Source organism: Triticum dicoccoides, chromosome 2A (genome assembly GCF_002162155.2).
Source record: "Triticum dicoccoides isolate Atlit2015 ecotype Zavitan chromosome 2A, WEW_v2.0, whole genome shotgun sequence".
Lineage (NCBI taxonomy): Eukaryota > Viridiplantae > Streptophyta > Magnoliopsida > Poales > Poaceae > Triticum > Triticum dicoccoides.
In genome coordinates, this window is record NC_041382.1 from 608,834,297 (window position 1) to 608,859,655 (window position 25,359).

Genomic DNA, 25,359 nt, shown 5'->3' on the forward strand with positions numbered 1-25,359 from the left:
CTTTTCTCTCCGGGCCTAAAATGCATTTTTGAAAACACGCATTTTTCCCTATCCAAATAAAATGCAAACAACACCGGAAAAACCAAATTTGATTTATTCATTAAATCTTCATTTTTCCTAAATTTTAGGAAAGTCATATCATTCCCTCTCATATAATTTGATATTGGAAAAATAATTGAAGATGGAATAAATAAATCAAATGATCCTCTTTTCAAAATTTGAGAAAACTCAAATATGAAAATGTCGAAATCTCCAACTCTCTCCGAGGGTCCTTGATTTGCGTGAAATTTCTAGGATCAACCAAAATGCAAGAAAATATGATATGCATGATGATCTATGTATAACATTCCAAATTGAAAATTTGGGATGTTACAACAGCGCGGGCGACGGCCACGGCGATGGCGAGGCGATGGGAAGGTGGGGCGACGGGACGGCGAGGCAGAGGGGACGGCGACGGACGGCGACGGGGACGGCGATGGGGGCGGCGACGACGGACGACAACAGGGGCGGCGACGGGGCAGATGAGAAGAAGCAAAGGGAGAACGAACTGACGAAGTTTTTTGAAGTGTTTTCTTATATAGAACCCACCTTTTGTACCGGTTGGAGCCACCAATCGGTACTAAAGGTCTGTTTTGGCCAAGCGAAGTGGTGGGAACGCACCCCCTTTAGTACCGGGTGGTGGCTCCAACCGGTACTAAAGACCCCCCATTTAGTACCGGTTGGAGCCACGACCCGGTACTAAAGATGGTGCGCTGCCAGGCGAGCGGCGCAAAGTTTAGTCCCACCTCGCCGGGCGAAGGGCAGCCGCACTGGTTTATAAACCCAGCCGCGACTGCTCCCTCGAACTCCTCTGTATAGCAGGCTTCTGGGCCTAACTATGGCGCGTTGCCCTGTGAGCCTGCTGGGCCTTCTAGGCCTGAATTTGCACACCCGAGGTCTGGCAGGCCCACTGGACAGCGCCCCAACAAATTTTTTATATAGTTTTTTCTTTTCTGCATTATTTATTTCTGAGTAATTTTTTTATTTTTTTATTTTCTGCTTTATTTATTTTCTTCTATTTATTTTCGAGTAGTTTTTATATATAGTTTTTCTCTTTTCTGCTTTATTTATTTTCTTGTATTTATTTTTGAGTAGTTTTTTATATAATTTTTTCTGCTTTATTTATTTTCTTCTATTTGTAGTGCTTTTCAGAGTTTATTTACAGTGCTTTTCAATTTCAGGGCCATTTAGCTCAAAACAAATCAGTAAATGCATTAAAAATAGCAAATTATGTCAGAAAGGGTTGAAAGTTGATGACGTGGGTTTGAATGGCGCCTGCTGAACGAAAAAAAAAGTCCAGAGTTGTAATAAGTTATTAAAATTTTGAATTGCCGGTGTAACAGATGAGTTCTCGTCCCAAACCCTGATACTTCGAAAAGATTGTCCAGTTTGTACACGAAGTGCATCCAAGTTTTGCCGTGACCCTCTCTACTTTTTTGCAAATGCTATGTGGGTGAAATAATGATACCATGCAAAGTTTCAACATTTTCAGAGTTTATTTTGTAGTGATTTTCAATTTCACGGTCATTTAGCTCTCTAAACAAATCGGTAAATGACTGAAAAGGAGCAAATGATGTCAGAAAGGGTTGAAAATTGTTGACGTCACTTTGAATGCTGCATACTGAACGCAAAAAAAGTCTGGAGTTCAAATAAGTTTAAAAAAATGAAGTAACCGTGTAAGAGATGAGTTCTCATCCGAAACCCTGATACTCCGAAAGAGATTGTCCAGTTTGTACACGAAGTGCGTCCAGTTTTTGCCATAACCCTCTCTACACTTTTGCACATAATATGTGGGTGAAATGATGATACCATGCCAAGTTTCAACATTTTCAGAGTTCATTTTGTAGTGATTTTCAATTTCACGGTCATTTAGCTCTCTAAACAAATTGTTAAATGACTGAAAAGAGCAAATGATGTCAGAAAGGGTTAAAATTTGACGACGTCGCTTTGAATGCTGCATACTGAACGCAAAAAAATTATGGACTTCAAATAAGTTAAAAAAATGAAGTAACCGTGTAACAGACGAGTTCTCGTCCGAAATCCTGATACTCCGAAAGAGATTGTACAGTTTGTACACGAAGTACGTCCAGTTTTTGCCGTAACTCTCTCTACTATTTTGCACATGCTATGTGGGTGAAATGATGATACCATGCCAAGTTTCAACATTTTCAAAGTTCATTTTGTAGTGATTTTCAATTTCACGATCATTTAGCTCTCTAAACAAATCGGTAAATGACTAAAAAAGAGCAAATGATGTTAGAAAGGGTTGAAAATTGATGACGTCGCTTTGAATGCTGCATACTGAACGCAAAAAAGTCTGGAGTTCAAATAAGTTTTTAAAAAATGAAGTAACCGTGTAACAGACGAGTTCTCGTCCGAAACCCTGATACTCCAAAAGAGATTGTCCAGTTTATACATGAAGTGTGTCCAGTTTTTGCCGTAACCCTCTCTACTTTTTTGCACATGCTATGTGGGTGAAATGATGATACCATGCCAAGTTTCAACATTTTCAGAGTTCATTTTGTAGTGATTTTCAATTTCACGGTCATTTAGCTCTCTAAACAAATCGGTAAATGAATGAGAAACAACAAAATGATGTTAGAACGTGTTGAAAATTGATGACTTTGCTTTGAATGGTGCATACGGAACGCAAAAAAGTCTGGAGTTCAAATAAGTTTAAAAAAATGAAGCACCCGTGTAACAGATGCTAAGTCAGCAGAGAGTGAGGGGCGGCCGGCGGGGGAGGACCGGCGCGGGGGGATTGAGGGGGAGACCGAGTGAGTGGAGAGAGTGAGGGGCGACCGGCGGGGGAGGACCGGCGCGGGGGGATTGAGGGGGAGACCGAGTGAGTGGAGAGAGTGAGGGCGTAAACATGTAAAAATATACATAAAAAATACATTGATTATCAATGATCTTTTTGTGTACAATCTGAATTATCAGTATGAGTCCTTAACGGTTTAGAAACCGGTGAAGACTCATATTGCGACCACAAATTCTACACATAGAGTTCAATGAAGACCAAGTGCTTGTGATAGTTTGAGAAGTAACATATTCAAGGTGGTAAAAATCTTGCTAGGGGAGCGAGGTGGGACTAAGATCAGCCTGCCACAACCTCTTTACTACCGGTTCTTGCCACGAACCGGTACTAAAGGGGCTGGCCGAGCCCCAGCCTCTTTAGTACCGGTTCGTGGCATGAACTGGTACTAAAGATATCCTCCCGCCTAGCCGTTTGAACCGGCACTAATGGTAGTGCCGGCTCAAATGCAAACCGGGACTAATGTGTCTCACATTTGACCCTTTTTCTACTAGTGTTGCTTTTGAGATTGCTAGGAGCCTATCGGTATCTGCCATAGTTGGTTCTTGTAGGTACTGAGGTCCGAACACCTCGACCACGGCAGTTGCAAACCTGACCATGACATCTCCGCATGTGCTCTCACACATCCGTAGGTACTCGTCCCACGAATCAGCGGTCGTGCCATATGTAAGCATCTGGAGTGCGGCCATGCACTTCTGATAACCAGAGAAGCCAATCGTTCCCACATCGTCCTTCTTCAGGATAAAGTAGTCATCATACAACCGGATGCCATGGTACGAACGATCGAAGACAGTCTTGCGCATCCGAAACACCGATGAAAATGGTCATCGAATAGTGCATCAGGGGTAAAGTGCTCAGGGTGTGGCGTGGTGGCCGGGGTGGTGGAGCGGTGGTGACAGCAAGAGAGAAAGAAGGAAGGAGAGAAAATGGGGAGGACGGAATCGCGCGGTCCGGGAAGGGTTTTTGGTGGGCCTGCGGTGTCGCATTCGTACATTTCGTGTATCCGGATGTCTGCAAACCTCCCCCACTTTTATCTCTATTTTGCAGGAGAAATCGCGTCCGGACCGTCCCGCGGACTGACGCGGGACCGCGTTAGATGGCTTCCATGATCCGGACAGCGTGGTCTAAACGTTTACGGGAGGTTTAGGGGTCTGTCTTGGAGATGCCCTTAGTAGATTTTCTGACTACATTGTATTGTTCGAATGTGTAGTTTGTTTTGTGCTTGTTTCGTGCACCTCTTTTTTCCTTTATATTTAGATTGGCTTGGAATTGGAACTAACCTAACTAGCCGTAGCCCGTCAAAAAAAAAAAACCTAACTAGCCGTAGCGCTCATCCTGTCTATAAATATACGTATATTGGCCTTCCTCCGTCTCTCACCTCCGTCTCTTGATCTTTTCTTCTCAAAAGCCAAAGCGAGAGAAGGAGATACACCAAGCCTAGCCTACTCTTCTCTTGCCGCCGGCGACGCGTAGCGTAGGCATGGCGCAGCAGGAGGCTCCTCCGTACCTCAGGTTCCTGTACCGCCGCGTACGCTTCGGGGACAGGTGCCTTGCAGATTTCTTTTGCACAGGCTGCCTGAGGGCAGTCTGTTCGCATTGCTGCCCGGCGCACGTCGGGCGTCACCACGCTAACGTGGAGGGAATCCATTATGCTCATGTACGTGTTCTTGCGAACTTTTCTTTTCTTGCTGGTTTGCAGTTCATCTTTGTGCCCCCGTGTTCTTTTGCTGATCCCAAGAAACATTCTTGTTATCGTGTATCGCAGGTCCGGCGCTTGGAGCGAGGTTTCGGACCTTCCATCCTGTACGCAGACATCAAGGACTGCGGTTACACGTTCGACAGAGTACGGCGTGCAAACTACGGGGCGGATCGCTATGTGCCGCTGCGTCGGCGCACATCGCACCATGACGCAGTTGACCAGATGTGTGGGTCGTGCAACGACCCTCTGAGGACGGGGGGTTTCTGTTCCGCTAGCTGCAAGGTCAGCACCCAAATCCCCGCTATCGTTTCCATGTTCTTGCTCAGAGACTTGGTTTCTTTTCTGATCCCAAGAAAGTGTTTAACTTCCTAGGTGGCTGATGATAACTTCCAGAACCCCATCGCGTTGGCCCTTAGCAACATAGACTTCTTGGATCAGTACGAAACGGATCGGTTCTGCACATACTGTATGCGGTTTCACTGCGCCGCCATTTGTGCGTCGCACGTGGAGTCGCATCACCCTGGCCGGGGCGAGCTCCTGCGGGTGATAAGGCCTTCCACTATGTGGGCTAAAAGAGGTGCCAAAACCAGTTTTCCCTCGTTTGGCACCGATGCCTTCCATAGCCCAGCCGGTGCCATAAAAATATTCCAGGGAGCCGGAGCAAGTAGCTGCTCCGGTGCCCACTTCAAGCACTACAATAAAATATACTAAAGTATAACTGCCATCTATACAGGAGCATTTCTACCCAACCACCACCGAGCAACATCATTCAATCCATACCAAACAGCATTCAATTTACAGCAAACCAGAGCACTCAAATTTCCAGATGACCGTTGCACTGTTGTAGAAAAATCTACCCGTTTGGAGAATCTGTCTATAAAATGTACAGAACAAGCTCATAGAAGCACAAGAAGATCTTGGAAAAACTCTCCCCCAAAACATGGAGCACTCATCTTCTCAAAGCTTCACAAGCATGATGAACTCCTCCTTCTCACCTTCAGATGCACAGAGCCCAAACAACCTGCAAAATCCACAGAGCCCAATTAGTTTCCATCCCCATCATCCACATACGAATTATCCACCCACACATTATATTCCCACTTTCCAGCATCAACACCCACACCATGCAAATTTATATGCTCAAGGAGGTTACCAGCAAGTTCCATCCATACCTCCAGGCTACCATGGTGTTGCTTACCAAGGTAACATGGGGCAGTACCCTCCAGGAGCATTTGGAGCAGGCTCAAGTAGCAGTCCAGCATCTCCTGCTGGATGCATACCTTTTCTTGGATCTGCTAGAGGCACTAGTTCAAGAGGAGATGAGAATAGTCCAGTTGGATTTAGTTCTCCCATGTCACCTGCATATCAAGTGGATGAAGATCCGGCTGTCAATAATCAAGATGGAAGTGATAGTAGTCCTGATGAGATTCAGAAAAAAGGAAAAGGCAAGAACTGGAGTAAGCGTGAGGATGAACTTCTCATAGCAGCTTGGGTGCACAATTCATGTGATCCGATTGATGGAAACTCCAAAAGGGCAGAGACCTATTGGAAGGAAGTCGCAGCAGAGTACAACAAATATGCAACAAAAGAGCAGAAGAAAACAGTTGGGCAATGCAAGAACCACTGGACCAAGACCACAAAGAAGGTTACAAAGTTCAATGGTATCTACAATGTTGAAAAAAGTACATGGCCTAGTGGGAGCGATGACAAGAAACTTATGGAGAGGGTACGTGCCAAATACATGAGTGTTGCCAAGACAAAAAGACCCTTTCCATATGAGCACTGGTGGGAGTACGTGAGGAAAGAGGCTAAATGGAGAAGGTCTTATTCAGTTGAAGAGGTGAACAAAAGAAACAAGTTGAATGCATCAGGAGCTTATAGTTCTCCAACCCAGGCAATAGATGAGGAAGGTGAACTTCAACGACCCCCCGGACGCAACACTTCAAAAGACACAAAAGATAAACATAAGTCATCAAGCAAGTCTAAATGCTCTGGAAGCTTGACAAGTGAGAGCGTGGACAAATTTAATGAGATTCAACTAGAAAATCAATTGCTGCAGAGAAAATGGCCGATGCCACCCTTATTCAAGCAGAAGCCACAAAAGTTCAAGCAGAAGCTGAGAAAGAAAGAGTTGAAACTGAGAAGGAGAAGATAAAGGTGGATAAACTGAGCAAATACCTTGATCTTCTTCACAAAGATACTTCAGCTTATGATGATGCCCAAAAGAAAAGGCATGAACAAGTTCTAAATTTCTTAGCTAATGATCTGTTCGGTTAAGATTAGATGTATCTTGTAGGTGAATGATGCGCTATGTAAGCAGTTTCATGTGATCGTTGTTTGTTAGAACTTTATGAATTAGTACGTAATCACTGGTTGTAAGCATTTTCTGAATTACTATGTAATCATTTGATGAATTACTATGCATTGCATTTAATTTGCTGGAAATATAGCTGTTGAAAACTAGCCGTTGGAAAGTCATGCTCGTGGCTTTCCTGGCATGTTGGGAAGTCTTGATTGCATGCACTGGACATGGAGAAATTGTCCAGTGGCTTGGAAGGGAATGTTCACTCGTGGTGATCATGGAGTTTCCACAGTCATGCTCGAAGCTGTGGCCTCACATGACCTATGGATATGGCATGCATTTTTTGGGGTCGCTGGATCAAGTAATGATATCAATGTCCTAGACCAATCAACTTTGTTTACTCAAGTGCTGCAAGGTACAGCTCCAGAGGTTCACTTTGAAGTCAATCACAATGAGTATAACTTGGGATACTACCTAGTAGATGGCATTTATCCGGAATGGGCGACATTTGTGAAATCAATCCCTATGGCTCAAAGTGAGAAGCACAAGTTATATAAAGCACATCAAGAAGGAGCAAGGAAAGATGTAGAGCGGGCTTTTGGTGTTTTGCAAGCTCGTTTTGCTATAGTTCGTCATCCAGGGCGTATGTTGCAAAGGTGTGCGCTTGCTGAGATCATGTATGCTTGCATTATATTGCATAACATGATCGTTGCAGATGAGAGGCACACCTACAAGTGCTATGACAAATATGACTGTGACTATGAATTGCTACAAGGCGCTCAAATACCATATCTTGAAACTGAACAAGGACCATTTGATGGGTTTGATCTGGTTCTTGAGACAGATGCTGCCATTCGAGATCGATCCACACATCGTCGTCTCAAGGCTGATTTGGTTGAGAATATTTGGCAAAAGTTTGGAGGAAATGGACATTAGCATTTATAAGTTCTACATGTATTCATCTTATTAATTTCTATCGCTTTCTATTTTAGTTTTCCAGTCGAGCATCTCCTTTGTAATTGTGTAATTTAGTTTACAGATTGTGGAATGAGAACATTTTATTATTATTTCTTGCTGCTAAATTTTATTATTTCTTGCTGCTAAATGCAATGTTGAACACTACCTTCAACTTTTAAGAACAGGAAATTAGCATCACTGACATTATTAACTAGTACTACACTACATGCAAGTATAGCACGTCCTAATAGACAGAGCTTCATAGGCCGAACATGCAAGTATAACACGTCTTAACTGAATCCAGTAAAACATTTTTGTTTGCTTCACAGGCTGAACATCACGCATCCTCACCTGTGCTGCTTCGAGACCAGTAGAGGCAGCGCAGTAGTAGAAAGTAGTAGATGCAGCGCAGTAGCCGCCCGTCCAACAGTCCGGGCACCGCTAGCCGCAACATACTGCTGGCCAGCCTTCGCCTCCTGCTTCCTCCTCCTCGTCCATGGAGCTCGTCCCCCGCCGCACATCACCTCCACTAGCCGCGGCTCCTCGGAGAACCTCGACAGATTCCTCCTCTCGCGCCTCCGCTCTGCACGGACCTTGGGCGGACGAACACCTTGCCTGGAGTAGGAGATGTGTGTCGATTTGGCCTAGATCTACGCCGGATCGAGACGAGGAGGTGACGATGGAGATGGATCTAGTCGGAGGAGAAAGGGGATTTTTTCTGGACAGAGGCGGACGAGAGGAACTCGCGCGAAGGATCGAGGAGAGGTTGGCTTGCTCAATTTTTTTATGGACGTGTGGGTCCCGCTTTTCTACGGGCTGCAAACGCACAATGTGAGGCCGGTGCCAAATTTTTTTGTAAGGACATCGATGCCCAATCTGCTATATTTTAGTGCACCGGGCACCTGGCACATAGTGGAAGGCCTAAGGCGGACTATCGCCGAGTTACAGCAGCCGCCGGCCGACCGAGTCCTAGTTCTCGCGGGGCAGCTGCCCGAGCACGTGGTCCACGGGATCGAGGTCAGTATTGTTTTCGTTGGTGCTTTTGTGCCCTTGGTTTTCTGCGCCGATGGTTGACACTGCCAGTTCTAACCTCTTGTAGTAACATAAACAATCAGGTCTTTCAGGTCCAGGATCTAGATGGATTCGAGGAGGGCGAGGTAGAGTACGCGGTGCAGATAGTGCCAGACCCGCGGGACACCCCAGACGGATTCGGCCCGGGACATTGTCTCCGGTGCACCGCGGAGCGCTTCTGTTCGGTCCTGTGCAAGGTACTCACCGGAACATGTAGACGGTGGCACTAGAGTGTAGTTTGTGTTGACGCGATGCACAATTTCATTGTTTTTTTTTTTGTTTGCAGATTAACTTCATGTTTTTTACTGTACTGCAGGCATTCTCGCTCGACTGGCTGGGACGGAACCCCATGGCCTTCATTGGAGTCTGAAGAGCGAGGACGCTTTGCAACCGGACGCCAAGTCAACGAGGATTAGTTTTTTAATTTTCCTTTTGATGAGGTGGTCAAACAGGGATTATGGGCATGTGTTCTATTTTGAGGTGGTCAAACAGGGATTATGGGCATGTGTTGGGTTTAATTAGATGTCTGTTAGGGATATGATGGAATTCTACTTTGGTTATGGATAACTGGCCGGTTATTTTTTGATTAATTGGCAATTTCCTTGGATTTATTTGTTTATTGTGCGAGGGGATTAATTTTTTGGATTTTTTTGAAATTTATTTTTAAATTGCAAAATTCCCCTTCTGATTCTCCTCCGCCGCCGGTGGATCGACGTCCGGCGGACGGAACGGAATCCATTGGCGGCCCCCACCAGTCGGAGCTGACTAGGCAAGAAAGGTCCTCGCCGGCAGCTTGACTTGGTCTCCTCTCTCTCTCTCTCGCCCACCCTCTCTCTCTCGCGCGCGCGCATTACAACAAGCACCTTGCGTGCATCAGCAACAGCCGGGGAGGGAGCCGCGACCACCGCCGACTACGGGACCACGGCGGAATGGTCGCCGTGGTAGCCGGAGCCATCGTCGAGTTAGGAGGGGGTGCTGCCGCTCCCGGAGATCCACCTCCCGCGGGGTCCTCGCCGTCAACCAGTACCCCCGCGCGCGCATGCACGCGCTGATCGCCGCCTCCAGCTTCCGCGACATCGGCGACGCGCCGCCCTCCTTTCCGGGGAAGCGCCCCTTCAAGCTCGCCCTCGATGGCGACACGAGGTGTACAGGAACTTCCTGCACGCGTTCGAGCGGATGCTGGAGTCCCGGGGTATCGTCCCGGCCGCGGCAAGGAGAGCCCGGGCCGGCCCCTGCTTCCACATGCTCCGGACGCCACCGAGGTCCCCAACCTCCTTCCTCCTTCGTGCTCCTGCACCGTTCCGCGACTACCTCCGCTCGGTGCGGCCCTCGTCCTCAACATGTTCTGCGACTGCGTGCACGCCGTCGACGAGCTCGGCGTGCCTGCCTACGGCAGTGATCCGCCGAGTTCGGAGCTCGCGGGGAGGACGGGGACGGGAACTTGGACTGCTGCGCTCTGGACAATACGTTGCTGCTACTGCGCTGTCATGCCCGCGAGGTGCTTGTTGTAATGCCCATGAGAGAAAGAGGATGAGACGGCGGAAGAAACAGTCAAAACTGCCGCGCTGTTGTGTAAGTCCACCGTCACCTTTGCGGCTTATGTTGAACCTTGTTTGCAGAAGCCACTGTCATGCCCACAATTGTGGCGATGTTATGCTTTTTACTCCGTCAGCACCATGTCACCCCTTGTTCTGCTCAATGGTGAGCTCCTGATTAGGTTTTACACATCTATTGGATGATTGTGTTGGTTTGGGTTGCGCAGGTGCCGCCGCAGAAGTGCCACGGATTTGTAGAAACGGAGACGATGCAGGAGGAGTTCAGCGAGCACGACGTGAGTATTCCCAGCCCTTTCCCTTGTGGAGCTTAGTTAGCAATGTTGTGTGTGGTTAATCAACTGAAGAAAGGAATATGCGCATGAGCTTGTTGTACTTTAGGTTTGCTGGCTATGTCGAAACTTTATTGCTGCCTTGTTGTATTGTATGAATCTGAAGTTTATGAATATGATGTACCATGCAGGAACTCATTCACCAAATGGCAGATATACTGTACACTGAGAACATGTCTAGATGAATAGGTTGATTCTATGGCCTGAAGTGAAAAGCTTCACCCTTCACTGTTTTGATCTGCACGGACTATACGGTTTCGTGAGGAATCAAGTCTCCTTTCTCTATTTCATCATAAGGTCAAATAAACAGTTTACCAAGTCTACTAATAGACTGTGGGATTCTTTGCTTCCAAGAGATGAACCTAAACTTGCAATTATCTACTATTGCTCATTCCCGAACACATATCTAAGTAGTGGTCTAAACTTGCAAAATCCTCTGTGCTCCTCCCCCCTCCTTATTTTGTTCTGCTCTCTTGACTAACTGGACCTTGGTATTGGTGTGGTTATGTAATGTGTACTCCCTCCGTCCGGGAAAAGTTGTCCACGCCTAGTTCAAATTTCTTTTAACAAAAAACCCATTGGGCTTTTAAATCTGACGCAAACAGACCCTTCTCCTTCCCCTCGACACGCCACCGCGAGCTGCCGTCGCCCGCCGTCGTGAGGCACCGTCAGGTCCAGCGCCGCCCACTACGTGCGCCTCCCAACTACGTCGCCGCCGCCGCAGCCGCCCACGTGCGAAGGAGGCAACCACCGCCGCCCACCTACGCAGCCCAACCGCCGCCGCCCCACCTCGCCCACCGTCGCCCATAGCTGGACCGCCTCCTCCCCGAGCATACCAGGAACTCCGCCTCACCAAGAGGTACTCCATCATCGAGCCAGGCTTGCTGGGAAGGCGTGGATCGACGGAATCGGCCCCGTCTCCTCCCACTCCGGCCGCCGCTTCCCCACATGACGTCGACGCCGTCGCGCCTCCCCTGGCTTCCTCGAGCCATTTTAAGGAATCAGTGTCAACTTCCGGTCTTCCAGACCACTTTCCCCCTCTCGATCGCTTGGTATTTGGCCTGGTCATCGTCGGCCGCCGCTCGCCGCCGCTGGAGCTCGTCACGTGGCTCCTCCGATGAACAAAAACCAGAGGCGCCGGCACCCAAGTGTCTACCACGGTTGTGCACGTGCACGCTCGCCCACGCTTCATGCTCTTCGGTGGAGCTCGTGTTGCTGCCTGCCTTCGTGTTGCTGCTGATCCTCTCTGAAGAAGGTATTGTTGCTGCTGAATTTAGTCACTGGAGTATCCATTTCTGCTGCTGCTGAACTGCAATTTCAATCAGTCTGTTGATATCCATTGCTGGACTTGGTTGATGCTTTGTGCTGATACTTTCTGCTGATGCAAGAGAACAAAAGAGAGGGAAAAAATCTGAAAAAAGAGAGACTAGATTGCAATTCAGTTTAATTCTGTCAATGTACTCCAGTGACTAAATTCAGTCAATGTACTCCAGTGACATTCTTGTGTAACAAGTGCTATTTGTATGGCGTGTGATCAATTTAATTCAGAGAAACAAGGGTGTAACATTAACATTTAGTTTAATTCAATGACATTCAGTTTAATTCAAAGAAATAAGGGTGTAACATTGACATTCAGTTTAATTCAGAGAAACAAGGGTACTGTTGCTGCTATATCCGTTTCTATTGATGTTGTTCCTCTCTGAAATGGAAATGGAAATGATGTTAATAGATGTGCTATTGTTTGGAAACATTCAATCAGATCATTAACTGCAAGTGCAAATCCTAGCCCAATCTATATAAAAAAGTGACAACAATTTGTGCAAATCCTAGCCCAATCTATATAAAAGAATTGATAGCTTCAGAACTTTTTGTTCTTGATGACTGTCTTGTTGTTGTGTTTCTGTGTGAATAATACTCCATATTAGAATTAAGTTCTTGGACTAGGAGATGCTACTCTAGTAAGCAAACAACTACTGTACTTAAAAAAGGAAAACATATTTTGTCTTGGAGTAATAAAAAAAGACATGACAATAGGAATTAAATTGGAATTATTTGAATTAATTTAGATTCTTCTTGCTTTACTTGAATAGGAGGGCCTTCATGTTCCTCTAGTTACCAAATGAAGGAGTACTTTTAATCTTTACTTTTCCCTTTCTTGGTTTCTTTGCTTTTTGTCTAGGATTCTTCATGGTTTTCTTGTTATGATTATATGCTAACCATTCATCTTCTGTATACTCTTGTTATGAGATCAGACAGGAGCACACAACTATGGATTTGAACTTGATCCCGGAAGAGGAGGATGAAGCTCAACAAGAGGAACAAGCTCAGCAAGGTGAAGCTTTTGATTTGAACTTGATCCCGGAAGAGGAAGATGAAGCTCAAGAAGAAGAACAAGCTCAGCCAGGTGAAGCTATTGATTTGAACTTGATCCCAAAAGAGGAGGATGAAGACATTGAGTTGAATTGGTTTCCTGAAGAGGAAGAAGCTCAAGAGGCACAAGAAGATGCTCAAGAGGAACAAGAAGATGCTCAAGAGGCACAAGAAGAAGCTCAAGAGGCACAAGAAGAAATGGAAGAAGCTCAAGAAGCTGATGCCCATAAGCTGTTCAAAAGCTTTATGACGTTACAAGCAGTGATGGTCGAAGTGATGAAAGATCAAGGAGGAAACAACTACAAGATGCCGCATCTGCATAAGGAAGCGTCTACAGAATGCTGGAGAGGAAATAACCGGTGTATATTGTAATCCTGAGCTAATTACTGACACCAAGGCCATTATCGAACAAGGAAATGAGTAAATAGAGAAAGGAAAAAAAGAAAGAGAAAGGGAAAAGAAAAAGAAAGGATAGGAGTATGTGATGTGTATGTCATGTGTCATGTGTATGCCTTGTGTATATGTGTATATCTTGTTGGATTTATTTGAAAAGAAAGGAAAAGGAAAAGTTGGAATTATTTGAATTAAGTTGGATTTAGTTGAATTAAGTTGGAATTATTTGAATTAAGTTGGATTTAATTGAATTAAGTTGGAATTATTTGAATTAAGTTGGATTTAGTTGAATTAACTTGGAATTATTTGAATTAATTTAGAATAATTTGGATTATTTGAATTAAGTTGGAATTATTTGAATTCATTTGACAATAAAATCTTATGATAAGATGTAAAGACAAAACTCCAGTTGGAGAAATAATATCTTCATTAATGGTCATTACAAGATGTACATGGTCATTACAAGGAGTAAGAAGAAGAAGCTAAGAATTTGTAAGAAGAAGAAGAATCTAAAGCATATGCTAGGAGCTCTTGTATAGGGTCTTGAGCATCTTCAATGTCTTCTTCTTCTTCTTCTTCTTCTTCTTCTTGCAGAGCACTTGTGCATGAGGTCGATGAGCACGGGGAGGAGGAGGAGGAGTCGATGGGCCAGACTAGAGATCAAAATGTCAAACTAGCATCCTTGATAATGTGCATCTTGATAATCTTTAACATCATTCAGAGATCCAAATGTCAAACTAAGCATTCTTGATAATCTTTAACAACATTCAGAGATCAAAGTGTCAATAATACATCAAGATTATCTTGAGCATCTTGATCTGCATAAAAATTAGGAGGCCATGGGAGTACATGCATAGAAAATTCAGTGCATAGAAAATTTATAGCAGCACCACTACATATAGGAGCAGAACAATGATTCCTAGATGCAATAGTAATCATTTTGTTTAAAACTTCACAAAAATTTCAGTGAACTTTTGAACACAAGTACAATCAGAATATGATCATGTTCAATAGTGATCATGTTCAGTAGCTGAATCCAAGAGGACAAAAATTTCAGTTAACTTTTGAAGTTTCAGAATTAACTGTATTATTCAGTCAAGATCTTTGTTCAGTCAAGTTGATGTTCAGAACCTGTCATTTTCTTTCAAAACCTATCAATTTTTGACAGGTTTTGATCTGTCAAGTTTACTGAATTTTTACTCAATTAGTTGAACTTTTGATCTGTCAAGTTGATGTTCAGGTTTTGATTCCTAGATGCACAAGTTTACTGAATTTTTACTCAATTAGTTTGAGATTGTTATGCTTCCTAGTCAAAATTGTCATGGTTTTATCTTATCTTACTGGACAGTGGCATGTTCATCTCAAGCATATCTTATCTTACTGAATTCCATGGCTAACAGTAGTTTTAAAATCATCAAGGGCGTATTTGTACTCATCTAGCAAGCTCACCTGAGATCAACAACGGAAGCAGCATCCGTACTCGTACTTCATTCCTCTGCACCAAGTCTTCCTCCAATCGCTACACAATCCAAGAGGACAAGAACAAAACCAGCTCAGCTGCTTGCTTCACCAGACAGAAATCAACAGCTAGAAGATGGACCTGCGCTACTGTGGGCGAGCGGGCAGCAGAAGCAGAAGCAAAAGCGGCAGCGACGGCGCCGGTGGAGTGAAGAGGGCGGGTCCTCCATCATCAGTCCGCCAGCTCGAGGAGGGAAATGGCAGTGGCAAGAGGAGCACGGGGCAGTGGCATGTGGCTGGAGCAAGTCTTCGTCTTCCCCATGCCGTGGTCGTCTTCCCCACGCCGTTGACTTCCGCAGCAGCCGCTCGTCGTGTGGAGGAGGAGCTCGAGGACGAGGAGCTCTAGGATCTTCCATGCCTCCAGATCAAGCCCCAACTCCCTCCAGGACATGAGCGCCGCCGCCGGAGCCGGGAAGGCGCGGGCTTTGCAGAAAAAGGGGATCCTTCCCTCTGGATCTCCTTGTGCGAAGGAAGAAAAGCGGCGAGACGAGGGGGAGGAGGCGGCCGGGGCGTGGCGAGGAGACGGAGCAGGTGGAGAGCCGGCAGAGCAGGCGGCAAGGCGGCGGAGCAGGCGGCGGAGCAGGCCGCCGGTGCGTGGCGAGGCGACAGAGCAGGCGCGATGGGCTGCGTGGCTTGTCGGAAGAAAGGGAAGGGGGTTTTTGTAAAACATCGGCGGAGACAACTTTTTCCGGACGGAGGGAGTATTAAGCATGCAGGATGCTGTGTATTGTGCTATATTAAGGCATGCATTTGGGACTCCATTTTCCAACACGGTGACTCTTATAGATGTTTTCATCTGCAAGACACTACAGCGAATGATCTGTTTTGTACAGAATATGAGGGTTGCAGGCTTGGAAGATTTCTTTATGAGACACTGAAGATGACCTACTACTGGAAGGCAGCTTATCGGTATTCGATTCAAGTGTGCTATACACACTTGACCATAGCTTTTCTGATGTTTACTAAGTTGTTTTAGTGCTTCTGACTTTGCATAATACAACTTTTTGCAGAGTGATGAATAAAAAAATATATGAGCCGGAATGTGGTAATAAGCCGGGATTTGCTGTATACTTCAGATATCAAAATAGTCAATGTGTATCTTATCCTCAGTTCTCTAAAGTATGCTTTACACACTGTTTGAAGTTATGTTTATCACATAATTTAGCTATGTATGTTTGTCATTTCTTCAGTATAACTTAGTCCTAAAAATTGTAGAAATAGTGCTCGAAACATAGATAGCCTGTTTTGTGCTTAGATCGCCATTTCTAAAATTTTAGGACTAAGTTGTACTCAAATTGCATGTAGGGTGATATGGCAATTCGTAGGAGTTCCTAGGGGTGATTTGTAGTATAAAAGCACAATCTGGCGCACAAGTAAGGTTCTTTTTGGGCATGGAATCAACCTGGAAAATATATCTAGTATGTTGTTTATGGAGTGTTGCCACCTTTTAAATAACTTCAAATAATAAAGTATATATTATATTAAAAAGAAACAAAAATGAACCCTTTCTATGTATTGACATTTACAACTTTTTCACAAGTGCATTGCGAACATTTTCTGAATTTCTCACATTGATTTGATACCCAAACCAAAAGCTTCTGCACTACATATGTCCCCAACAGAGGCCTCATAGATGTGCATATAAACAATAAATTCAGTTTTGTCTTAGTTCAGGAGTTACTGTGAGGAATATACTAGTACACAAAACTATGTTTAGCAACCAACTCTTAACTCTTTAGGGTGAATTTTTGGCACATCAGATATTGATGGACTAGTCAATGGGTTTACAATTTTTCAAATGAACTTCACAAATTCACATGGCGTCTCCAATGCTCATAAAATAGTACATTGTGTGAGCATGCTAGTTCCTATATATGAATACTTCCCCTTAATTCCGCACATAGAGGACATATAGGAATAAAATATTTCTACTCCTTGTAGTATCTGAGTCGATACATTTGCAAAAATGTGTGAAGATAGCTCAAGCTGTTACAGTGGCAAAAAATGTGGCAAGATAGCGCATTCTGTTGCATTTGCAAAAATGTGGCAAGATAGCTCATTCTTGTAAGGAAGCCCGGTGTTGCTTCTCATGCCAAACGTCTTGTGGTTCGGTTCTTGAATTGTGTTGCTGTCCTATCATGCAGTTTTTTTAGAATTTCAGATGTGCAGCTGGTGCTGCATGTGCTAGACTTGTTGGCTTTATTGAGCTGAAAATTTGGTCATGTGAGCTGTGCAACACAAGTGTAGTGGCTACCTCTTTAGTGAAATGTTCATACCTGCAAGTTTTCAATAATGTGTAAATGTACATGTACATGTACAAAATGATCCACTGCATATACTTTTTATTCATATGCATCTGCCCATTTTTCTTGGTGACATTTCTGTTTCTTGAATCCAGGTATATAAATTCAGCATGGTTTCATGGACCCTAGTATCTATTACTGTCATCTGCTACTTTGTTCTTTATATTTTATTCACGCCACCTGAATTAACAGAGAAAATCATAAGTGAAGGTCTGATATCCAAAATTTTATGTTGTCCTGTACATTATTTACATATGTTTTTGAACATTTTTTATTTGCTTTTGAAAGGTTCATTGAAAATGAAGTGGAAGAATTACCAAGGTGCTTAATCAATGTATGGAATCGAAAGAATACATGGAAATCAGAAATGCCCTTATTGTGCTCAGAAAGATTACTAGTATATTTCCTGTGATTCGAAAAAGTGGTATCAACCTCGAGAAAAGGGTAAATACATCATTACTCACCATTTATGATATGCTGCTGGCCTAAAGGGGAACAAGAGGGATGATCTGAAAGTACTGACAATTGGTGTACCTGCTGCTCTCAAGGTAAGTGTTACCACTTCTTCTGCTGCCTTTTTTTCCTTATCTGGAGACAATCATTTGTTATGATTATAACATATATGTGTGGATTGAGGTGCCTGCAAAACCTATTGCTCGTAAATAGAAACACTAAAAAAAGTTATTTTCCAACCACTATGATTAACTGGAGCATAACTATTCTTTGGATCTCCTACAGGAAATTAATCTGCAGATCTCTTAGCAGCAAAAGATCATAGCGTTCATGCAAAATCTACAGAGGGTAGGCAAATGCAATGAAAACCTGATGCTCAACATAAGAAGAATGTCTCGTCTACAAAAGGATCTGATAATCTTCCTCTGCACAGAGAAATGGTTCAGGGATTGCACGCGTTGCAGATGAACCTTCAAAAAATTTGTCCAATGATGGAGTTAAAGTCTTCAAGCCTACTGCAGAACCTGAGGTACCTCTCAGTTTATAGTGTGGAAAGTAACAATAGGGTAATTTATATGAAAAGATCATGTGAGCTTGGCTCCAAAAAGGTGTTTGGAATTGCAAAAACTTCCTGAAAGGGTGTATATTGCAGTAGTATGTGTATTTGTATGTTTTCATGCAAAATTTAACATTAATGGCCTGTCCATGCGCTATAAACGATTCAAAAATAATTTCTATTTTAGCCTTTCATCCTTGTCATTTTTTCCGCAGAAGGCAAATAGATATACTTTTTTTCACAATTTTTTGCTAAGTGTATTTCTACGTATTAAAGTTTAGGATTTCTTTTTGAAACTTTCAAACACACTTCACAACAACAACAACAACAACAACAACAACAACAACAACAAAGCCTTTAGTCCCAAATAAGTTAGGGTAGGCTAGAGGTGAAACCCATAAGATCTCGCAACCTCATGGTTCTGGCACATGTATAGCAAGCTTTCACGCACCCCTGTCCATGGCTAGTTCTCTGGTGATACTCCATTCCTTCAGATCTCTCTTTACGGACTCCTCCAATGTCAAGTTCGGTCTACCCCGACCTCTCTTGACATTATCGGCACGCTTTAGCCGTCCTCTATGCACTAGCGCTTCTGGGGGTTGCGTTGAATATGCTCAACCATCTAAGACGATGTTGGATAAGCTTCTCTTCAATTGGCGGTACCCCAATTCTATCTCGTATATCATCATTCCGGACTCGGTCCTTTCTTGTGTGGCAATACATCCATCTCAACATGCGCATTTCCGCCACACCTAACTATTGAACATGTCGCCGTTTAGTCAGCGAACACTCACTGCCATACAACATTGCAGGTTGAACCGCCGTCCTATAGAACTTGCCTTGTAGCTTTTGTGGCACTCTCTTGTCACAGAGAATGCTAGAAGTTTTGCGCCACTTCATCCATTTTGATTTGATTTGATGATTCATATCTTTATCGATATCCCCATCCTTCTGCAACATAGACCCCAAATATTTAAAGGTGTCCTTCCGAGGCACCACCTGCCCATCAAAGCTAACCTCCTCCTCATGCCTAGTAGTACTGAAACCGCACCTCATGTACTCGGTTTTAGTTCTACTAAGTCTAATACCTTTTGATTCCAAGGTTTATCTCCATAGCTCTTAACTTCCTATTGACCCCGTCCGACTATCATCGACTAGAACCACATCATCCGCAAAGAGCATACACCATTGGATATCTCCTTGTATATCCCTTGTGACCTCATCCATCTCCAGAGTGAAAAGATAAGGTCTCAAAGCTGACCCCTGGTGCAGTCCTAATTTAATCGGGAAGTCATCAGTGTCGCCATCACTTGTCCAAACACTTGTCCTTAATGTACTTTACTAGAACTTTGTGTTTCTCCAAGGCCCACCACATGACATATCGCAGTATCTTATCGTATGCCTTCTCTAATTTAATGAACACCATATGTAGGTCCTTTTGCTCCCTGTATCTCTCCATGAGTTGTCGTACCAAGAAAATGGCTTCCATGGTCGACCTCTCAGGCATGAAACCAAACTGATTTTTGGTCACACTTGTCATACTTCTTAAGCGGCGCTCAATGACTCTCTCCCATAGCTTCATTGTATGGCTAATGAGCTTAATTCCATGGTAATTAGTACAACTCTGAAGATCCCCTTGTCCTTGAAGATTGGTACTGATATACTCCTCCATTCTTCTGGCATCTTGTTTGCTTGAAAAATGAGGTTGAAAAGCTTAGTTAGCCATACTATAGATATGTCTCAGAGGCCTCTCCACACATCAATGGGGATACAATCAGCGCCCATTGCCTTGCCTCCTTTCATCGCTTTTAAAGCCTCCTTGACCTTCGGCTCTTGGAGTCACCTCACAAAATGCCTGCTAGTATCATCAAAGGAGTTGCCGAGTTCAATGGTAGAGTTCTCATTATCCCCATTGAACAGCTTGTCGAAGTACTCCCGCCATCTGTGCTTAATCTCCTCGTCCTTCACCAGTAGATGGTCTGCTCCGTCCTTGATGCATTGGACTTGGTCAACATCCCTCGCCTTCCACTCTCAAATCTTGGCCATCTTATGGATGGCTCTTTCGCCTTTCTTCGTGTCTAACCGCTGGTAGAGGTCCTCATACGTCCGACCCCTGCTTCACTCACAGCCCGCTTTGCGGCCTTCTTTGCCACCTTGTACTTCTCTATGTTGTCTGCACTCCTATCTAGGTAGAGGCGTCTAAAACAATCTTTCTTCTCCTTAATAGCCTTCTGGACATCATCATTCCACCCCCAGGTATCTTTAGCTTCTCTTCTATCTCCCTTGGACACTCCAAACTTCTCTAAGGCCACCTTATGAATGCAAGTCGCCATCTTCATCCACATATTGTTTGCATCACCTCCTTCCTCCCAAGGGTCCTCCTTAATGACCCTCTCCTTGAACGCCTAAGCTACCTTCCCCTTGAGCTTCCACCACTTCGTTTGAGCGACTTCGGCACGCTTATCCCACTGGACACAAATCTGAAAGCAAAAGTTAGCCACCACGAGCTTACGTTGAGGGACAACACTCTCTCTAGGTATCACCTTACAATCTAGGCACGCACGCCTGTATTCTCTCCTCGAGAGGACGAAATCAATCTGGCTAGAGTGTTGACCACTACTAAAAGTCACTAGATGTGATTCTCTCTTTTGAAAGAGGGTGTTAGCTATGATCATGTCGTTGGCTAGAGCAAAGCTTAATACATCTTCTCCTTCTCGATTCCTGATGCCATAGCCAAAGCCCTCATGCTTCCCTTCAAAACCTGTGTTAGATGTAACCACGTGGCCATTGAGGTCTCCTCCTATGAAGAGCTTCTCACCAATTGTTACACTCCTGACCATGTCCCCCAGGCCTTCCTAGAATTCCCTCTTGGTGTTCTCATTGTGGCCTACTTGTAGGGCATACGCGCTGATGACATTGAGAACTAAGTCCCCAACTACCAGCTTGACTGGGATAATCCGGTCCTCATGTCTCTTGACGTCTACCACTCCATGCTTGAGGCTCTTGTTGAGCAAGATGCCTACTCCATTTCTATTTGCAGTCGTCCCCGCGTACCACAGCTTGAAGCCGGTATCCTCGACTTCCTTCCCCTTCTGTCCCCTTCATTTGGTTTCTTGGACGCAAAGGATATCAACACCTCTCCTCCCCGCTGTATCAACTAGCTCCCGAAGCTTACCTATCAGGGACCCTACGTGCCAGCTACGTAAGCGGATCCTCCTAGGCTCGACTAGCTTCCTTACCCTTCGCACTCGTCGAGTCAAATGCAAAGACCCTTGCTCATTTTCCAGTACACCGGGGCGTTGATGTACCGCGCCACTAAGGATGCGATGACCTGATCCTTGCTCACTTGCCGCCCGACACTTGCCCATTTGACACCACACCTAGGTTCCGATGTGGCGCGTCGTTGAGAGGGTTACGCCCCAACGGAAATCTTTTGGGTTTCATCTCCATAAAAGTGTCTGAGTTTTCATGTTGGCTCGCCAAGCCTATCACAACCCTCCTCCTTTATACGGGCTTGGGACCGGCTATGTTGAAACAAGATAGGCGGAGTTAAACTTTCGAACACACTTCTTATTTAAAAATTTCAAAACAACGGTGTCAGGTGTTCTTGGTAGCACAAAAACCATGTCATCAATTTATGGTCCCTTGGTATATCATGGAACATGGCATTTACTAATGAGCCATTTAGACTTTTGTACTCAAAATTTGGTTTGCATTGTTTCTAATCATTTTTACTGCAACAGACAAGCGTGCTGTACTCAATGCTGCAGAGGTATGTAAGAATGATGCGAGAAGGAAGAAGCAAACCTGGGAAATCTACCAGCAGGGGTCTTAATCGACAAGCTTATTGATAGAGAAGTATTTTCTCAGGCAACTGACAGTGTGCTGGACACTAGTCCCACTAGTTGGTTTGTGACGGTGTGCTGGCACCAATGGTAATGTACATCCAGCGCCATGGAAGGTATCAGCGTCCTCCCAAAGATCAACAGTGTTGGCTAGACAGTAATGGAACAGCTAATCCCACCAGTGAAGGTCAATCTGCTGACTTGATTGATTCTACCATGAAAAACAAAAAAGATCTATTCCCATTGAGGAACAAGAGAGAACAGGTAAACAAAAGAAAGGGAGACTGAAGGCCGGGATGGTTACTTGACAGAACACCATACAGACAAAGAAAAAAAAATTGTACTCGCGGTTAGTAGATAAAATTCGTTGTGTGGGTCATGAGAGGCCAGGTTTATGCGCCTTGGTTGGTTGGTAACGAATGTAATTAGGGATGCCAGGTATGGCGTCAAGCTTCACCGAATTGTATTTGGGTCTTGTTTTGACTGACATTTCTAAACTCTTTGAATAAATACTCATTGTTCGCTCGATCGTTGGGGAGGCCAGGCCCCTGCTCGCCCCCTTGTCTCTGCCACTGTTGGTGGGCAGGCTACCTCGCATGTTTAGACCGTCACCAAGCTGTGTGGATCTGTCATCACCAGAACGCGGATCCATCCCCTCACCAGATGTGGACATGGGTTGGCGCAAGATCTTCTAACCAAAATTTTCATCTCCTTTGATGGTGGGAGACAGCACAAGGAACAGGAGGTCATCATGCAGCAATTATCAAAGAAATTCATGCTAGGGTAGTGCAGTTATTTGAAGCTTAAGTTTATTTATGAAAGTATAAGTAGAAATTTGGCAGACATGTTTGGCTGCTTCAGCCACATGACATTGTAAGTGTCCGTTGGGATATTGATATTCAATAATAAAGAGCCTAGTAGGGGTGTTGTGAGCGGTGATACTCTTTGGGGGATAAAACAACAGTTTTACTAAAAATCAGTCATCTGTTTTCAAATTGGCGTCAGGTCGTTTTTTCAGTCGTACTCCCTCCATTCCAAAATATAGTGCGCCCGCGTTTCCCGAGGTCGAACTTTGACCATAAATTTAACGTACGAGATCGACTGCGGCGGGAGAAAAAGTTACATAATTAAAAACTTCTTTCGAATACGAATTCACTGATATAATTTTTGCTCCCGCCGCAACCGGTGTTGGTAGTTAAATTTACGGTCAAAGTTGAAGCACGGGGATAGAGGAAGCACTACATTGTGGAATGGAGGGAGTATGATTTTGTTCTGAGATCTGCGCTGGTCTGGTGATTTTTTTCAGGCCCACTTTGTCTCGGTGTGTATCTGTGGATCCGTTTTGGTCATTTCCGCGCCCGATTCGCTCTGTTTTTCCGAGGCCCTGTGGAGGCTCTGGTCACTTCTCCACCCAAATCTGACAACGTGCTCCAGCCGATGGCCGACCTACGGCGGGGGCCTCCCTTTCTTCTCTCCGTTTGCTGCCTCTCCCCTAGCATGCGTGTCCCTTCCATGGCGCCTTCTCTCTCTCCCTCCCCTCCCATGGTGCCCCTCCCTCCCTTCCCATGGCACGCCTCCCTCTCCCTCTGTTCCTCACATGTCGCCCCTCTCCCTCCTTTCTTCCTATGGCGCTTCATTCCTCTGTCTTGGTGTCTGTCCCTCTCTCTTTTTGAACCCTAGAACACAAGCAGGTCTCAAATCCTAATTATCTCTATTTTTATAGGTTAATTCAGGTTCAGTTTTGCAAATTTGCAGCAATCAAGTCCTAATCCCTTTCTGCTGTTTCAGGTTGATTGGAGTTCAGTTTTGCAAGTCTGCGGCAGTCAATTAAAAAGAAGGTGACACCAATGCTATGTGAGGTGACATTTTGTTACTTTGTTGTGTCTAAATGGAACTGAAATGCTACCGTGTGCTTATTTTTTTAAAAGTGAAAGTCATGCTATCTTGTAAAGATAGTATAATACATATTCTAGGTACTAGATGTTCTGTTTTGATTCATGGTGTCCATGAATGTTGCAGTCTTGTGTGACATTCTGCACATATGAAAATCTGCAGCAATTTGCTATAAGCAGTACCCTGAATCCCATAGTCTGAGGTCTTCCATCATTTTATTATCTCCCTATACCTTTCCCAAGTTTTTTTTTCACACAAGCCCCTGTTTCTCGCTCATTAAGCTTGTACAGTGAGTATGCATGTCAGTGTTTCAGCCTTAGTAGTTGTCAGTATCACTATGCATCAGTCATCTGCATTGTTTCATTCTTTAGTTATTATTTATAATTAATTTGCCTTACTATTTATCATTTTCCAGTTTCCATATCATTCTTCATTTATCAGTCCAGTTATTCTCCATGTTGATTTCAGTATTTCACTGATTACTTTCATTTTTTCAATTTGTCCATGACAATTTTGGCGAGAAGGCGTTGCAGGTTGGGCCGCTGGAGTAAGAAGCTGCTTCTCCTGCTGCTGCATAGTGAGTAGTGTCTCATGTCTGCTTAGTTAGTGATTGCTTAGTACTCCTTTCTTTGTTAGTGATTGCTTAGTCCCGCTTTCTTCTTTCTTACAAACTGATGCAAAGATTCTGCACATAGGCCTTCTAGTTCACGCAAACTTATCCAAATAATCCAGTCAGCCCAGTCACTATTAGCACTTCGGATCTGCACCAAATATGACATGGTGCGTGTGGCATCTATCATATTAGTATATATGGTTAGTTGTATCATGTTGGTACTATAGCAAATAGCAAATCTTGGGATCTTCCACTAGTATATCTAAAGCAGAATTGCACAAGGCAAGCTGAAAGAGATAGGGAGGTAGTGTCTACGATATAACAAAGGCTAGCTCAGAGAGTGGCAGGGAGCTAGCCTAGTCCGGTGATGGACTCTCCCATGGGCTCCTGGTGGCTGCAGTGGTCGCCGTCCTCCTCTGCTACCCTTTTATTTTATTTGCTTCATTATACATTTTTGTTGTTATTCAGTTTGGAGCATGCATGGATACTTGTTTCATGGTACTTTTTAGCATATACATTCAGATTTTGTTTTCTAGTTTTTGGGGGCGAAATCGAACTTGGTAAATCACATGGAGGTTCCCCCTTGTGGGCTAGTTCAGTATGTGTTGTCATGTTTTTGTGCGGGTATTTTCACTATTTTTCTAGCT

The 25,359-nt window shown here is 44.4% G+C and overlaps 1 protein-coding gene and 4 long non-coding RNA genes across 11 annotated transcripts; 3 read left to right on the forward strand and 2 right to left on the reverse strand.

Moving 5' to 3' along the window:
- Positions 1 to 5,412: 5,412 nt before the first annotated feature.
- On the reverse strand, positions 5,413 to 8,273 carry LOC119359677. The gene is made up of 3 exons (XR_005172624.1): positions 8,164 to 8,273; positions 5,707 to 5,911; positions 5,413 to 5,574 (listed from the first exon to the last, which is right to left on the reverse strand). It is a non-coding gene; the product is annotated as an uncharacterized LOC119359677 (long non-coding RNA).
- A 1,429-nt stretch (positions 8,274 to 9,702) lies between these two features.
- Positions 9,703 to 13,802, forward strand: LOC119355679. 2 transcript variants are annotated; one of them, XM_037622524.1, is made up of 3 exons: positions 9,703 to 10,455; positions 10,646 to 10,714; positions 13,021 to 13,802. In XM_037622524.1, the coding sequence occupies exons 1-3, from the start codon at positions 10,060 to 10,062 to the stop codon at positions 13,069 to 13,071; spliced, it is 516 nt and encodes a 171-aa protein (XP_037478421.1). In that variant the 5' UTR covers positions 9,703 to 10,059; the 3' UTR covers positions 13,072 to 13,802. The 2 variants fall into 2 exon arrangements, with proteins under 2 accessions (XP_037478421.1, XP_037478420.1); XM_037622523.1 differs by lacking the exon at positions 13,021 to 13,802 and adding an exon at positions 10,900 to 11,279.
- Positions 13,803 to 13,921: 119 nt separating this feature from the next.
- Positions 13,922 to 15,736, reverse strand: LOC119355681. Of its 2 annotated transcripts, XR_005171649.1 has the most exons (3): positions 15,132 to 15,736; positions 14,981 to 15,050; positions 13,922 to 14,349 (listed from the first exon to the last, which is right to left on the reverse strand). It is a non-coding gene; the product is annotated as an uncharacterized LOC119355681 (long non-coding RNA). The 2 variants fall into 2 exon arrangements; XR_005171648.1 differs by having other exon boundaries at positions 13,922 to 15,050; positions 15,132 to 15,735.
- A 20-nt stretch (positions 15,737 to 15,756) lies between these two features.
- On the forward strand, positions 15,757 to 23,148 carry LOC119355682. Of its 5 annotated transcripts, XR_005171651.1 has the most exons (7): positions 15,757 to 15,958; positions 16,060 to 16,168; positions 16,355 to 16,422; positions 17,448 to 17,562; positions 17,641 to 17,900; positions 18,091 to 18,334; positions 22,105 to 23,148. It is a non-coding gene; the product is annotated as an uncharacterized LOC119355682 (long non-coding RNA). The 5 variants fall into 5 exon arrangements; XR_005171652.1 differs by lacking the exon at positions 16,355 to 16,422 and having other exon boundaries at positions 15,757 to 15,971; XR_005171654.1 differs by lacking the exon at positions 17,448 to 17,562.
- Positions 23,149 to 23,630: 482 nt separating this feature from the next.
- Positions 23,631 to 25,346, forward strand: LOC119359678. The gene is made up of 3 exons (XR_005172625.1): positions 23,631 to 23,897; positions 23,995 to 24,065; positions 24,624 to 25,346. It is a non-coding gene; the product is annotated as an uncharacterized LOC119359678 (long non-coding RNA).
- The last annotated feature ends 13 nt before the right edge of the window (positions 25,347 to 25,359 follow it).